This window comes from Otolemur garnettii, unplaced genomic scaffold, assembly GCF_000181295.1.
Source record: "Otolemur garnettii isolate 467f Iridium unplaced genomic scaffold, OtoGar3 scaffold00224, whole genome shotgun sequence".
NCBI classification, from domain to species: Eukaryota; Metazoa; Chordata; class Mammalia; order Primates; family Galagidae; genus Otolemur; species Otolemur garnettii.
Window position 1 is genome coordinate 750,395 of NW_003852619.1, and position 13,815 is coordinate 764,209.

Below are 13,815 nucleotides of genomic sequence, written 5' to 3' on the forward strand. Positions count from 1 at the left end.
CATCTCTGGTATATGGGGCCGGTGCCCTACTCCTTTAAGCCACAGCCATCCCAGAAAAGCTTTCTATCAGCCAGAGACATGCCAAGATGAAAGGAGCTACCTGGGGTAGTAGTAAGTTATCTATTACAAGAAGCACTGGAGCAGAGGTTGGACCTTTACAACATGGTGAGAATATTCTGGAGGGGAGTCCAGCATCAAATGACCAAGGAGTGAAGTATGATTCCTAGTGGGCTAGCTCAATAGATTAAATGTATGGGGCAAAGGTTGCTCTTCCAGAGAATCAGTTACCTTCTTTTCTTTATAACCATGGATGATGCGTCTCTCTACCTGTTAGGCCCATGTGATGAATGGGTGTTATTGGGAGCCAGTGGGGAGTATACAGACCACCCAAAAAGTGCGAATGGAGCACTGGCTATGTATATAGGTGGTCAGTTTAGACAAACACCTCAAAGTATACCTTAAGGGCAGTGGGTCAATAGGATTACCTGTGCATTGATTTTGCTTGTGTATCTCCTATTGGGCTTATTTCTAGAAGAACATTAAACAGGCTCCAAGAAGTAAAGCAATTCCCAAATTTGCTATCCCACCAAGAGACTTGGTCGAACTTCCAATTCCATTCTAGTCAGGCACGAGATGAAAGCGAGTTACCAGAGACAGATGATTCAAAAGCAGCAATGGAAATAAAGAGCCCAATCTCTTCATAATCAACTCATCTCCTGAAGTGAAAGGCCTGGTTGTTTATAGCAGTGCTTACAAAGGGCAGTTATGCTTCAGAGTTTACACTGAGAGTTCAGTTTCACATTTCAGTAAATCAAAAAAAGATATTGATTTTGAACAAATGGCTGATTTTATTATCAAAGCAAATTTCATTTCTTGAGATGATTAGATTTTATTAAGCTATTTCCTAAGTGCCACTAAACACACAGTCAGTGAATAAACAGCACATTTCTCAACCAAGCAGCATTTGTCACTCAGCTAAATACAGTGATATTTAGTCATCTCCAATTGTCACTGAGAATGTGGAAGTTGGAAAATTACACTCTTGGGGTCAGAAAGCTTGTGTTCAAGTCTTAGTTATATCACTTAATAACTCAATGGGTCACAGTACATGCCTAATCCTTCTGACTACCCGTTTTCTCCTCTGCAGATAAGGACAATAATATCTACCATCCAAGGGTGGTTGGGTTGTGGAGATAAAATGGAACAGTATGAATAAGATGATTAGCCCAGTTGTCGCCACACCGTAAGCTCTCTATAAATGGTAGCAGTTATTCTTTGAATTACTATAGGACATCATGGTCTGCTAAAGATGAGGCCAAGCTATTGAGAACTGATTCTTGCTGGGCTCAGGTTTGCCTCAGAAGGTGCAGAAGTCAAAGTCAAGAAAGAGATCAGGGATCATTTTTTGACATCACTTCCCAATCTGCATAGGTACTATGCTAACACGGATGGGCCTTTCTTTGTTGGAGACCTTTTGGTTTTGAAATGCAGGAAAGATAATGAGGAACTTGAGAAATTTGATTATACTTCTGTGAAGAAACCTTCATGGAGTTGGAAAAAACCTTGAGAAAACACTTGGTCCATTTTCCTGGCTTCACAGAGGCCCATATATTCAGCATTCATACGTTACTGTGATCCAATATTTGCCTGAAAAGTTTCAAAAGGTAGGAACTCCACAAAATCTTTTGATAATGTATGATGCTGCCACACAGTCTTAGAAACAGTAAGCTTTTCTTAGGGTCTGATTCAAATCTTCATGCTGCAACACAGGCCTCTATTTTCTCTCTTCTCTATTCCTGTCAGCAGAAACTGTGTGCTCTCATTTAGACATTTGTCTCTGTTCTTACCCATCAGTTTAGTTTGATTTACTGAAATATGAAACTGAGCACTGTGTAAGCTCAGCTGGATCACTGTAAGTACTACTATAAACAACTGGGGCTTTGCTCTCGGAGAGTGTTATGAAGCTCCCTACTCAGCTTTCTTCTGTCTAGTTGAAGACAGCCCATGTTCATAAGTACAGTCATGGGAAACATCGCTTGTCAATCTGCCACAGTTGTTTAAACAGATGGGAAGCTCTGGCCATAATGGCTGAGCATCTAGGAAGCTGTGGCACACACAGGCTTCCTCCTGGTAAATACTCCATCCACTAACCCACTGATTCCATTTGATGTGCTGCAGGGTTTGTTCACCTGTGCCACACCTGGGTGCTGATTTGCCCACACCAGGGAGCTGATTTGCTTTGATGCCAAAGCCTTTTCTTCCCAGGCAAACATCCAAAAGAAGTGATCTATTTTCACTTTCTCCATTTCCCCCTTTCCCATTCTGCCACTGCAATCTGGTTCTCATTAATTAGCACTCTACCAAAGGTATTCTTATTAGAGTCATTAATGCTGTAAAATCAAATGGCTTCTCAAAACACCTTATTCTCCATGATCTCTAAGTAACATTTGATATTGATCATTCCCTCCTTCTTAAAAATCTTTCCTGGTTTTCCTCCTATTTACCACATCTCTTCCTCAGCATCCTTTGTGGGTTCTCATTCCTCAGCTTTCTCTTGAATATTGGTGTTACTCAGAGTTTGGTCTTAAGTCTCCTTCTCTTTTTATGCTGTGTACCCTCCTTCAGTGATCTTATCCACTCACCTATTTGCCATTACTATGTGTAAACTAATAATAATCAAAATCTAATCTGTATTTCAAACCATGAGATTTAGACTTATATCCAATTGCCTGCCATATATCTTTATCTGGGTTGCATGTAGCCATCTCAAACGCAACATCCTGAACTCAAACTGAACTCATCATCCAACTGTCACTCAAACCTACTTCTCTTCCTCTGTATTGTCTGTCTTAGTGAATGGTACCACCACCCATGTACTTTCTTAATTTAAAATTATCAGTCAATAAGTTCTTTGATATTAGCTCCAACATTTCACTAATTTGCTTTCTCAATCCATACTGTGACACTTTAGGTTCAACCAATGACATTGCCTGCCTATGCAACCTGTGTAAAGTTGAGTAGCTTCGTGGACAGTCTCGCTACAGAGCTGTGTCCCCCCAAAATATTAACTGAACACCCAAAAAGTATTGAAAAAAAGTTAAGTAACATAGCAGTCCCTTAGAAAGGGGCCAATCATTTATATATTGATATGCTTTGACTCTGTCATACCTGAATTACTTCAACTGCCTCTTAAGTGATCTTCCTGCCTCTAGCACTGCTTCACTCCACTTCATTCTCTTTATGACAGCTAGAATGATCTTTAAACACAATTTCCATGTTAATAATATTTAAAAAATGCTCAATGCTATTACTGGTTCCACAATGTACACTGGATAAATCCAAAGCTCTACCATGCTTATAAGGTCCTTTGCCATTTCATCCCAGTTACTTCTCTAGCACTATCTTTCACCACCCTTCCACACTTTTTTCACCTATGTATCCTTTTGGTACAGGTCTATATGTCAACTGTGCATGCCGAGCACTTCCTACGCATGTTCAAAGAACACATAGTATACCATTTGAGACTAGTTGGATACACAGTTTGCCAACAAAGAACAAATTGTACTAAGGGAATGAAATGACAGTGAGAACCATCAGAGAAGGTCCCCATGAAAGAGGTGCCGTGGGAGAGCTGGGGGAATGGGGCCATGATCAGCAGGCCCCGAATAAAGGTAGAAGGTAGAGCTCTGGACACCGAGGTAGACATTAGTATGGCTTCCTCGTTCAGAGTCACTCTAGGTGGATAAATTGTAGTTATTTTTTAGTGTGCCTCAGGCACAGGACAGGAAATGGACAGCAGCAGAGACAGCAATCAAATAGTTTGGATACGAAGCCTGTTTTATTTCCTAGTAAATCTTGCTGCCTTCTAGCGCCCCCCTCTCACCTCATGGAACCCCTTATCTTCCCTGACAAAAAACAAAAAACAAAAACCAAACAAAAATTTGTAGACTTTTGCCATTGTGTAAGTTGGAATTTGATCAAATTTTCTGAGTGAGATTACTTTTGTGGTGGAGGATTGCCCTGGTCATTATGGAGGATAGGTTTGAGAATTTCCTGGAGAGCTGGTTTTGTTATGGCAAATTTCTTCAACATGTGAATGTTGTTAAAATATTTAATCTATGAGTAGAATATGAATGTTTTGACATAATAACTAGGAAAGTTACATGAAGGCTATGTTAACCAGTTTGATGGAAGTGTCTTGGATTGTGTATGAAAACACCACACTGTACCCCCAAAGTGCATCAATGTACACAGTTACCATTCAATAAAAAAAAAAAAAAAAAAACCAAACAAAAAAACCCAAAACTATGTCTGTAAAGTGAAGTATAGAGAAAAGGGAAGGGGGTGCTTCAGAGAAACTGAGGCTTGGAATGAAACATCATAGGGAAAATGTGATTCTGTCTCCTGGTTTCCAGGGCTCCTTTTCAATGGGCTGCATTATAGAATCCCAACCTGAAAAGGATGAGGTAGATTTTATGGTGGCAATGATATTTAGAAAGTGCCATGTGGAAAAGAACCCTTCTCATGGTGATGAGGATATGTTTGCTCTATTTAGATAAAGAATTCTCTTTTCAGCATAACTTTTCCACATAGAAACAGAAAAGTTGTTTAGAGTTGACTGATTGCAATACTAAGTGTCCTATTTTAAGTTAAAAATATCCCCCAAGTGAATCATACATGTGCATCCTTTCTCCTCCCCCTCCCCCATATAAATGCATTCACACCCTCCTTATTGCCATAAATAATGCTCCTTTTCATTGCCTTCTGCAGGATTTGAATCACGGCAAGTCGGACTGTTCTAGGGCTTGATAGCCTGACCCACTCAAATCTCTATTAAAAACGGTTTGATCATCATTTTGTCAGTTTTCCAGGCTTACTCCCCATTTTATTTTTGTAGTTGCCTATATTCAACCATTTCCTGAGTTTCTGGGGTGGGGCAGAAGCAGGGCAGGAAGGAAAAGTCCCCCAAAGGCACATTTCTAGTGTTTTATAGAGCTGTATACTCATGGTGGGTGGAGGTGGAAGGAGGTATTAGAGCTAATGAGTCAAGAAAGGTTTCTGGGTGACGTGTTCATTTTACTTTCCTTGTTATCCCAGATTTTGCGTGGTATGAAAAATGAAGCAACAGGAATATCCTTACAGTGGGGAATACCGTTGGTTCCCTACCAGATAGATAGCAACCCTTCCTTTCTTGCTAACAGAACCCTGGTTTTGGTTGAAGAATCAGGTAGCGATATGGTCAGGGAAGGGGACCCACTTCCAGAGGGTCTGAATCCATTATGGAAATCCCATTTCCCCTTTGCCAGTGGTTGGTAAAGGCATAGGCATGCGACCCAATTCTGGCGAATGTGACATAAGAAGAAAATATGTTGGCATCTTTGCCTACTTTTGGACATCTCATTATGTGAGATTATTAAACCTTGGTGTTTAAACTACTGCTAGGCAAGTGTTTTAGTACTTGAAGCCAAAATCATCCTCTTTGATATACTAGTAAGTTCTAAAATTCTCCACATCCACTCTAAGCTCTTTGAAAAGATTAATACTCTACTTCATCAAAGTTACAGATATCTGGATTGTTACAGCTGGAAAGTCCTTTTGAGGACAATCTAATCTATTTCTTTCTTTCATATTACACACTGTATTCTTGTTTCTGCACACTAAGGAAGGCATCCCTGGAATATCACGACTATGTTACATGCTCTAAAAGTCTCTTTACGTGTCTAATACTGATTTTGTGGACTTGCGGTCAAGTCAGAATTTTGGCCCTAGATAAGAGCTACAGTAAATTTTGTCTTTAATTCTCACTGCCCTAAAAAAAAATCCTAAATAAATGTAAATATTCCAAATTGTATATAAAATCAGCACATTGTACCCCATAAATGCAGTAATGTTCACAGTTATGATCTAATAAAAAAAGAAAACTTTCAAACACCCTATCAGTAGCTATTTATATACACATGAATAACAAGTCGCGCTCATATATTCATTAAAAAAGATTTCTAAAATGCTTTAGTAGTCATTCCTTTAAAAAAATTTCGTTTTTGTTTCATGAAAACATAAAAATTCTATATCTCGAAAAAATTCAATCAATGAGATTTACCTTAGCCTCTAATTGATTCAAATTTGGGAGACTTTAATTGTTAATGACACTAGTCCACCTAGCATTACTTCCATCCTTACCATTTCTCCCAACTAAGTTTTTCTAAGGAGAAAAAAAAAGTCAGTCAGTCATATAAAGAGAAACTTATGCAATCTGGTGTTATAACAGATACACTAGGCTTCCATTCTACCTAATTTCAGTATGAGAACACTGTTATCCATTTCTGCGAGGCCAAATGGCGATAACACTTGAAAACCAGTGGTGCCTACCTGAGTGATGTCCATTCCTGAGTCACAGCTCAGTGGCTGCGTGGAAGTCAGACCGTTTGAGCCGATTACAGTTGTGATCACAGCGTTCTCATCAATTCTCCGAATCATAGTCCCATCCACAAAGTAAATGAATCCATGCCTATCAACTGTGATGCCTGTTGGGAAAGAGCAAACGAGCATTAGTAGTCTGGTGGGCCACATTTGCACTAAGCTCAGTATTTTGCAAAAAGCCATGGCAAGGGAAAGGCATTTTAAAGATATATGGGTTCAATTTTGCTCCGTACAGACAGGACAGTAATGGCAGAGGGTTGTTGGAATACACATTTACTTTTTTGTGTACTCAGAAGAAATGACAAAAAATAACATATGGAGATAAAGCCAGCCCTAAAACAATTTTGTTTTGTCCAGTTTTACATTTCTACCCTCTGATACTTGCATACCCCGATGAACACACACACACACACACACAAAATCCTCTTTGAAATGAATGGGAAAAGACAAAGGAGGTAGCATGCTACATTTGTTTGAGGGCCGCTGCTTATTTTCATTAGGAAATAACTGACTAGGAAAGCATTACAGTTATTTTCATCAATTCACACTCAGTTAACATGAAGTTTGTAATAATTTCAATAAACCCTGTTTAATTATTTTCCTCTCTGTTATATATTAAAAGGGGGGTTGGGGAGAAAAATTACGGCATTAGAAAGGGAATGGTTGAGCTTGTAGAAAAAAAATAAAAACCAATAACATTTTCACAGTAGTTTTTAGGCATTGTGCTAATTACAGCCTGGTTTCTTAGAAAGTATATTCTGATACCAGTTAGAAGGCTTGGTGCTAATACTGAATACACCACTTATAACTGATGTGTGACTTTCAGTCATTCATTCCCAAATTTCAGCTTCCCCTTTGGTAAAACAGGGGAAAGACGATCCGCCTTACGTAGAGCTAAGGTGACCCGTTATTCTGGTTTGCCTGGGACGGAGGCAGCGCTGAGTTCTAAAACCTGGGAAGTCCTTGACAAACCAGGCTGAGTTGGTTCTGTATACCTAGGTTGTTGTATCATATGAAATAATACATATAGAAAGCGTCAGACAACCTTAAAGAACATATGGCTCAACTCCTGTTTCCCTTGGTACTTTTGGCAGTGCTCTTGAAAATAACCACATGGCATTACTTCAAAACTGGCCTACAGTTTAGTCTTTCCCCCCCCTCTCCTTTATTCAGACCTGGGGAGACTCACTGAGTGTATGTTAAAGTTAGGAACTTTTGTGCTAACAAGCACGTCCTTTTAACAAAACACAACACACACTCTCTCTCTTTCAAATACACATGCTAATTTCCTGGCAAAGCAAAAATTCATCTAAAAACAGTTTATAAGCCCAACATAATAAACTGCTTTTACATGAGCTAATTCTTTGCCAGGAAGTTAACATTAAGACTTGGCTTTATGGTTTACTTTGATTAATCCTAATGTTCCTTAGGAAGTATTAATCCTTACTATTTGTAAAAGTACAGAATCGTTTTAACGTCCCCAGAATGCTTCTAGAATCATTTGAGTTTTGGTGAGCTCTGCAAGGAAACTAGCATGTTCAAACAAGGTAATTCCATGTCAGCAAATCCCTTCACCATTTTTCGAGGCATAAAGGACTTTTAAGGGGGTTTTAAAAAGACTTCTAAGATGAGGTCAGGTGAAATGATGACAGTACGGGAACATTTATTTTCTCTCCAGAACACTTTGGCCACAGATCAACCAAGGGCCAAGGAGGAACTTCTGCTTTTGGTTTGTTTGTTTGTATTTTGAAAAAATTAATTGCCTCAGACTGGAATGTGGTCTGGTGTGTGGCAGATATTTAGGACCTTAAATATCACTGAGTGTGAAATTTAAAATCCAGCTGTCATAAGAGGATGGACTGATAGATTCAGACTCAAGCCTAGGGAAAGAAAGGCTGAGAGGAGATGTGCTTGAAGTGTATGCAATCATGAATCATTTACTGTACATGTGCTGAATGCCACCATGGGGGGATCTGTGATGGCCAAAGGACAAAGAATCTAGACACATTGATACTAAGTCTAAGAGGGATACTCCAAAACTTTAGTAAGTTAAGGCTATTAAAAATAAAATGAAGTGTTGCTCTTAACTAGGAGGTAGCAAACTTAGAGAATCTGATCCTCTACAAATTTGAGCAGGTTTGAAAAAGTATAGAGAAATAAATGTATTCTTCACTAGTACATGCAGAGAGGTCTTTATGTCTTTATGATGACATTAAGGAGAACAATTCTGTTCCTTGACTACCATACTTTTCATCACCATCAGACTGAGAAGTTTGGGCTGATCCAGGGAGGATAATCCTGGGTTTTACATGGTTTTCCGACTTTTAATTTTTGTGAAGTTCTAGACCCTGTCAATTTCTCTCTCTCTCTTCATGTCAGCTGAGTTCCATGGATGAGTGCCCTTTGAAATACATCTGAGCTTATTAAATACTCACTATATGTGGCTTCAGGGCTTATTCTGCTGACAGTTTGTAGACTAGTCTCCTTTCATATATTTTTGTAGCAACTTCTTTCATCATGCTCCAAATCTCAAACATATTCCTTTTTCCTTGAGACTCTTAATCAACTTTGATCAGGTTACACTTATGTTTGGGGTTGAAAAAGAAATAGTATAAAGGGCTTTGAAGGAACTCTGTGATAGGTGCTTTATAGACACACCTATGAGGATTTTATGTGGACATATTTTCCTCTCATTTTTCTTCCCTTACCAACCAACCAACCAGCCAACACAGAAATTTCCCAAAGAACTAGTTTACAACCTTTTGAATGATGCAGTTTAAGGGGTACTTAACTTTTACTGGGGGTAAAAACCAACTGGAAACCCTAGGCAGAAAAAAGAGAATTATTTTCGTCCATCCCTTGGGGAGGTTTCCCCTCCCATCATGAGTACTGTTATAAACCAGGGACAGTGATGATGCAGTAGATCTATTACTGCTTGTTAGACAGGGTGGGAGGAGGTGACACATACCCAGTATATATTTTAAGCTTTATTCTTCAGAGGTGGGGATGTGAGTGATTTCAGATCACATAACGCCATCTGGGGCTAACAAGACCTACAGATTCAATTTATTTTCATATTTTCATACTGTCCTACCCAGGTATTGAAAACTCTGTACCCAATGTTGTAGGCATAATTTGTCCCAATGTTCACGGCCATTTTCATTACCACTTAAAATACAATCAAAGGCACAGTCTTTGGATAAGAAAAGATTTAAACTGCATTATAGAAAAGCACTTCCAGATTTTAACATTTTAACCAGGATTCATTTTTGAAGCAACAAAAATATACAGCTCTTTGATAGTTCCACAAGGTTAGGCAGTAATGGCAGCTGGGGGTGGAGGTAGGAAGAATGACACGCAAGAGCTTGAGTCCCCATATCCATGCCACCCCTCTACTAAGGAAAACATGGGGCTCAGACACCCAGACAGCATGGTTAGCTTGGAGTGCATTTTTACATTTGGGAGAAAATAAATAAATCCTTACAAATTAGTGTATATAATGAAAGCACTGACAGACCATAACCTGCAAGTGTGAACGGCGCTGTCTCCATTTATCAGCATTAAGCCCTAACAAGCTCTCTCTATGGCGGGACCGCCTCATAAATAAAGTGCATCTTGTAAAAAAATTATTCACAGTGCTTCATGCAAAGTAGGAGACGTTATATAATATCTGAACTGAAGGCTCTTTTCTCTGTGAAGCATCACTCTGTATGAAATAGCTGCGAATTACAGACAAAATTATTTGACTTCTTCCCTTGTCTTATTATCTTCCAATGAATAAATACGATAATTCTTAAGAAGACAATTGCCTAAAGCTGAGGCAGCCTGGATAGTTACTAATAAATTTATCACCTGTTGGGGAAGAGGATGTTGCTGATCAATACTGAGGGAACAGGGGCATCCTGATGTAATCACTGGGAGTTCAGATGTGGCACTTAGTAGCCTGGAAATAGTAGCTAAAATCCCAAATTAGATAACAGTGAAGATCAGAGTTTTTGGCTGTGTAGAATGCCAATTTTAAATGTTCGCAGAAGGCATCTCTGTACTTAATTTTTAAAAATTACAGCTGTTGAGGCCACCTACACTTTTATTATTTCTATATGAAAAATGAAACTTCTTTCAGAATATAAGCTTTGGAAAGTAGTCATAAAATTCTCTTCATCTATAGCCCTAGCAACCAGAAAACTGAAATACTGGATTTTTTTTTTCCCTGCCACAATCTGCTGTTTAGTTTTATGAGACAGAGATAAATGGTTAAAATCAGCTTCCAGGGAATGTCCTAAGCTCAATATGGTGCCAGCTCAGTCTCCAATTTTGATGGTGCTGAACTATGTAACTGATCAGCTGATTCTAAAGCGTTCTTTTCGTCAATGAAAGATTAAAATATTTTGTTTTGTTCATGTACATTCCAGTCCTCTGAAAATTGACATCAAATGTATGGTATATATGGAAACTCTCCACTAGGCAGAAAAGTCCATTCTAGAAGTAACTCATGTGACTACTGTCCTCTTGCGTGCCCACTGGGATCAGAAAAGGCTACATTTCTTACGCACAATAAGACTGTTAGGTTCTGTTGCTAAGAAGCCACTAAATGGAGCTTCTAACTTGGAAGTTTTACAGATAGCTATCTGTGTGTCACTAGGGATGGAAGGGGTCAGCTGAGATGATCCCATTGTGTGGTTAACCATCAGATCAGGATTTCCTCAATAGGAAACACTAATAAACTCACTGTAATATTATATGACTAGTGATTGTGTTACTTATTCAGATATTTTGTTTAATAAAAAGTCATAATATGTTCTAAACAGTAAAGTTCAATTTCCAAAGAACTTAAACACAAATTACAAGTGATAAGCATTCAAACTAACATTCTACTGACTGGAATATCCTTTCTTTGAGGACTCGAAAGGTACTTCAAAGAGCTTCAGAGTCATCATAATGAATGATAGATTTGTGGGATAATTAATCAAGAATTCTGATGGAGAGAAAGACAGACAAGGCTAGTTTATAGCACTGGTTTTTCTTCAGCTCCTTTGATCCGCTCAAAGTTTTAGACTTCAGCTTTGCTGCAAGGCAAGGTGAATGAACACGTCTCTGTCTCTAACCTCTACAAACCACTATTTTTCTAAAAGTTTATTGAACAAGCTGTTTTCCCTTTATTAATTCATTCAAGATTTACTTTATACTTATTATGTGTCAGGCACTGTGCTAGGCATTGGGAGTACAGGAGAGAGAGAGATAACAGACATAGCATTGGCCGTAGGGACCTCAGAAACTGGTGGGGGGATGAACAAATAACTAGGCAATTATGATGCCATGAAAGAAGCACTAGTTTGGGGCAAGTCCAAGGTTCCATGAAAGCAGTCTTCAGGGACGAGCTGGGGAAATGAAGGTCACAAGTGATTTTTCAGAGTTGAGTGACAGATAAGCTGAAATCTGAAGGACCATGTTGAATTCCTGATGAGCCTAGTATGAAATAGAGCTAAGTACCACTGAAAACTCATGAAGAATAACTAATATTACCAAATAATAACCATTTTCATTTGCTAAGAATACTATGATGCTCCAGGTATTATGCTGGATTCTTTACATACATTTCCTCATTTAATCCTCATAGCAGCTCTGTGGAATAGGTAAGCATTGATGCCATTTTTAGATAAGAAAATGAAGGTGCAGAGATATGGAGTGACTAATTCCAGGTTATATACCTAGAAAATGCCAGATTTAGCTCACGTTTGTCTGAGTTCTATGCCCATTCTCTCTACCACTATGCCATGTAGCTGAAAAGAGACTATCAATTGTTTTAGCACAGGGGTCAGGGTACACATTGGTTTTAGAAGGTTGAAGAACTGCATGAAACTATCTGTGAAGTGTTCTGTGCATATATATCGTCATGGGAAGAGAGGCCATTGTTTTTGTTCAGTTGTTAAAGGGATCGTTGAGCCCTCGCCCAAATTTTTAAGGATTCTTCTTTTCCTATAGATCTCCTAGGCCTCTTCAGAATTATTCTTCAGAGATATTTCTTGGCTTCATCTCCACAGTGCTAATGAATCTGAAGCAACTACTTAAGAGTTTGCCTGTGGTGGAGAGTTCGGGAACTTGACTATTATCATGTGCACTACCACCAATAAAAAGGAGTCCCCACACAACGAACTATCATCTCACTCCAGTTAAAATGGCTTTTACCAAAAAGACAGGCAATAATGGATGCTCATGAGAATGTGGGGAAAGGAATTCTCATATACTGCTGGTGGGAATGTAAATTAGTACATCCACAATGGAAAACTGTATGGAGGCTCATCAAAAACTTAAAAACAGAACTACCATGTGATCCAGCAAGCCCAAGGGGTATACATGTAAAACCAAAAGAAAGGAAATCTATATATTGAGGAGATATCTGCATTCCCACATTTATTGCAGCACTATTCACAATGGTCAAGATATGGACTCAGCTTACGTGTCCATCAACAGATGAATGGATAAAGAAATTGTTGTACACACAATGAAATGTTATTCAGTCACAAAAAAGGAAAGAACTCATGTCATTTGCAGTAACATGGACGAAATTGGAGGTCATTATTTTAAGTGAAATAAGCCAAGTACAGAAAGAAAATTATCGTATGTTCTTACTTATACGTGGAAGCTAAAAAAAGTGAATCTCATGAAAATAGAGAGTAGATTGTTGATTACTAGAGGCTGAGAAGGATAAGGGAGAGGAGGGGATGAAGAAAGGTTGATTAATGGGCACAAATATACAGTTTGATAGAAGAAAGAAAACCTAGTGCTTGATAGATCAGTAGGGTGACTATAGTTTGTAAGAATCTATTGTATATTTCAAAATGGCTAGGAGAGAATAATTCAAATGTTTGAAGAAAAGACAAATACTTGAGGTGATGGATATCCTAATTACACTGATTGATCTTTATAAATTATCTGAATGTATTAAATTATCATATGTGCTCTGAAAATATGTACATCTATTATGTATCAGTAAAACAAAATTACAAAAGAAAGTCTTTTCCTTTTCCATATGGCAGAGACAATGCTATAATATGTTCAAGACATCTTATTAATTTTTCTTTCTGGGAATAGAGCTAGATTATATTTCCAGGCTTTCTCTGCAGTTAGATGTGGGTAGAAGTGATAAATGACACTTCTAGGCCTGGTTCTTAGCAAAAATCTCCAATGAGCTTTTCTATGGATCACTCCTTCCCCTGCAGTTTCTGTCTAGCAGAGGACTCCAAAACTTAAGGCATCGAGGAGCCACTGGATGGGAGAATTCTGATTCGCTGGATCACCGCTGCGAGCAGAGATTCCTCTACCTCTCAGGCAACTCATATTGGACTGTAATACAAACAGGAAATAAATTTGTATTTTGTTAAGCTATTGACATTC

At 38.6% G+C, this 13,815-nt stretch overlaps 1 protein-coding gene across 3 annotated transcripts in view; it reads right to left on the reverse strand.

Annotated features, from left to right (window-relative positions):
• Positions 1-13,815, reverse strand: part of TENM1 (teneurin transmembrane protein 1) — a 596,275-nt gene that overhangs the window by 71,656 nt on the left and 510,804 nt on the right. For all 3 annotated transcript variants that reach the window (XM_012812797.1, XM_003801898.2, XM_003801899.2), the window contains one exon: positions 6,370-6,524. In XM_012812797.1, the coding sequence (XP_012668251.1) occupies positions 6,370-6,524 (155 nt within the window). The remainder of the gene's footprint in view (positions 1-6,369; positions 6,525-13,815) is intronic.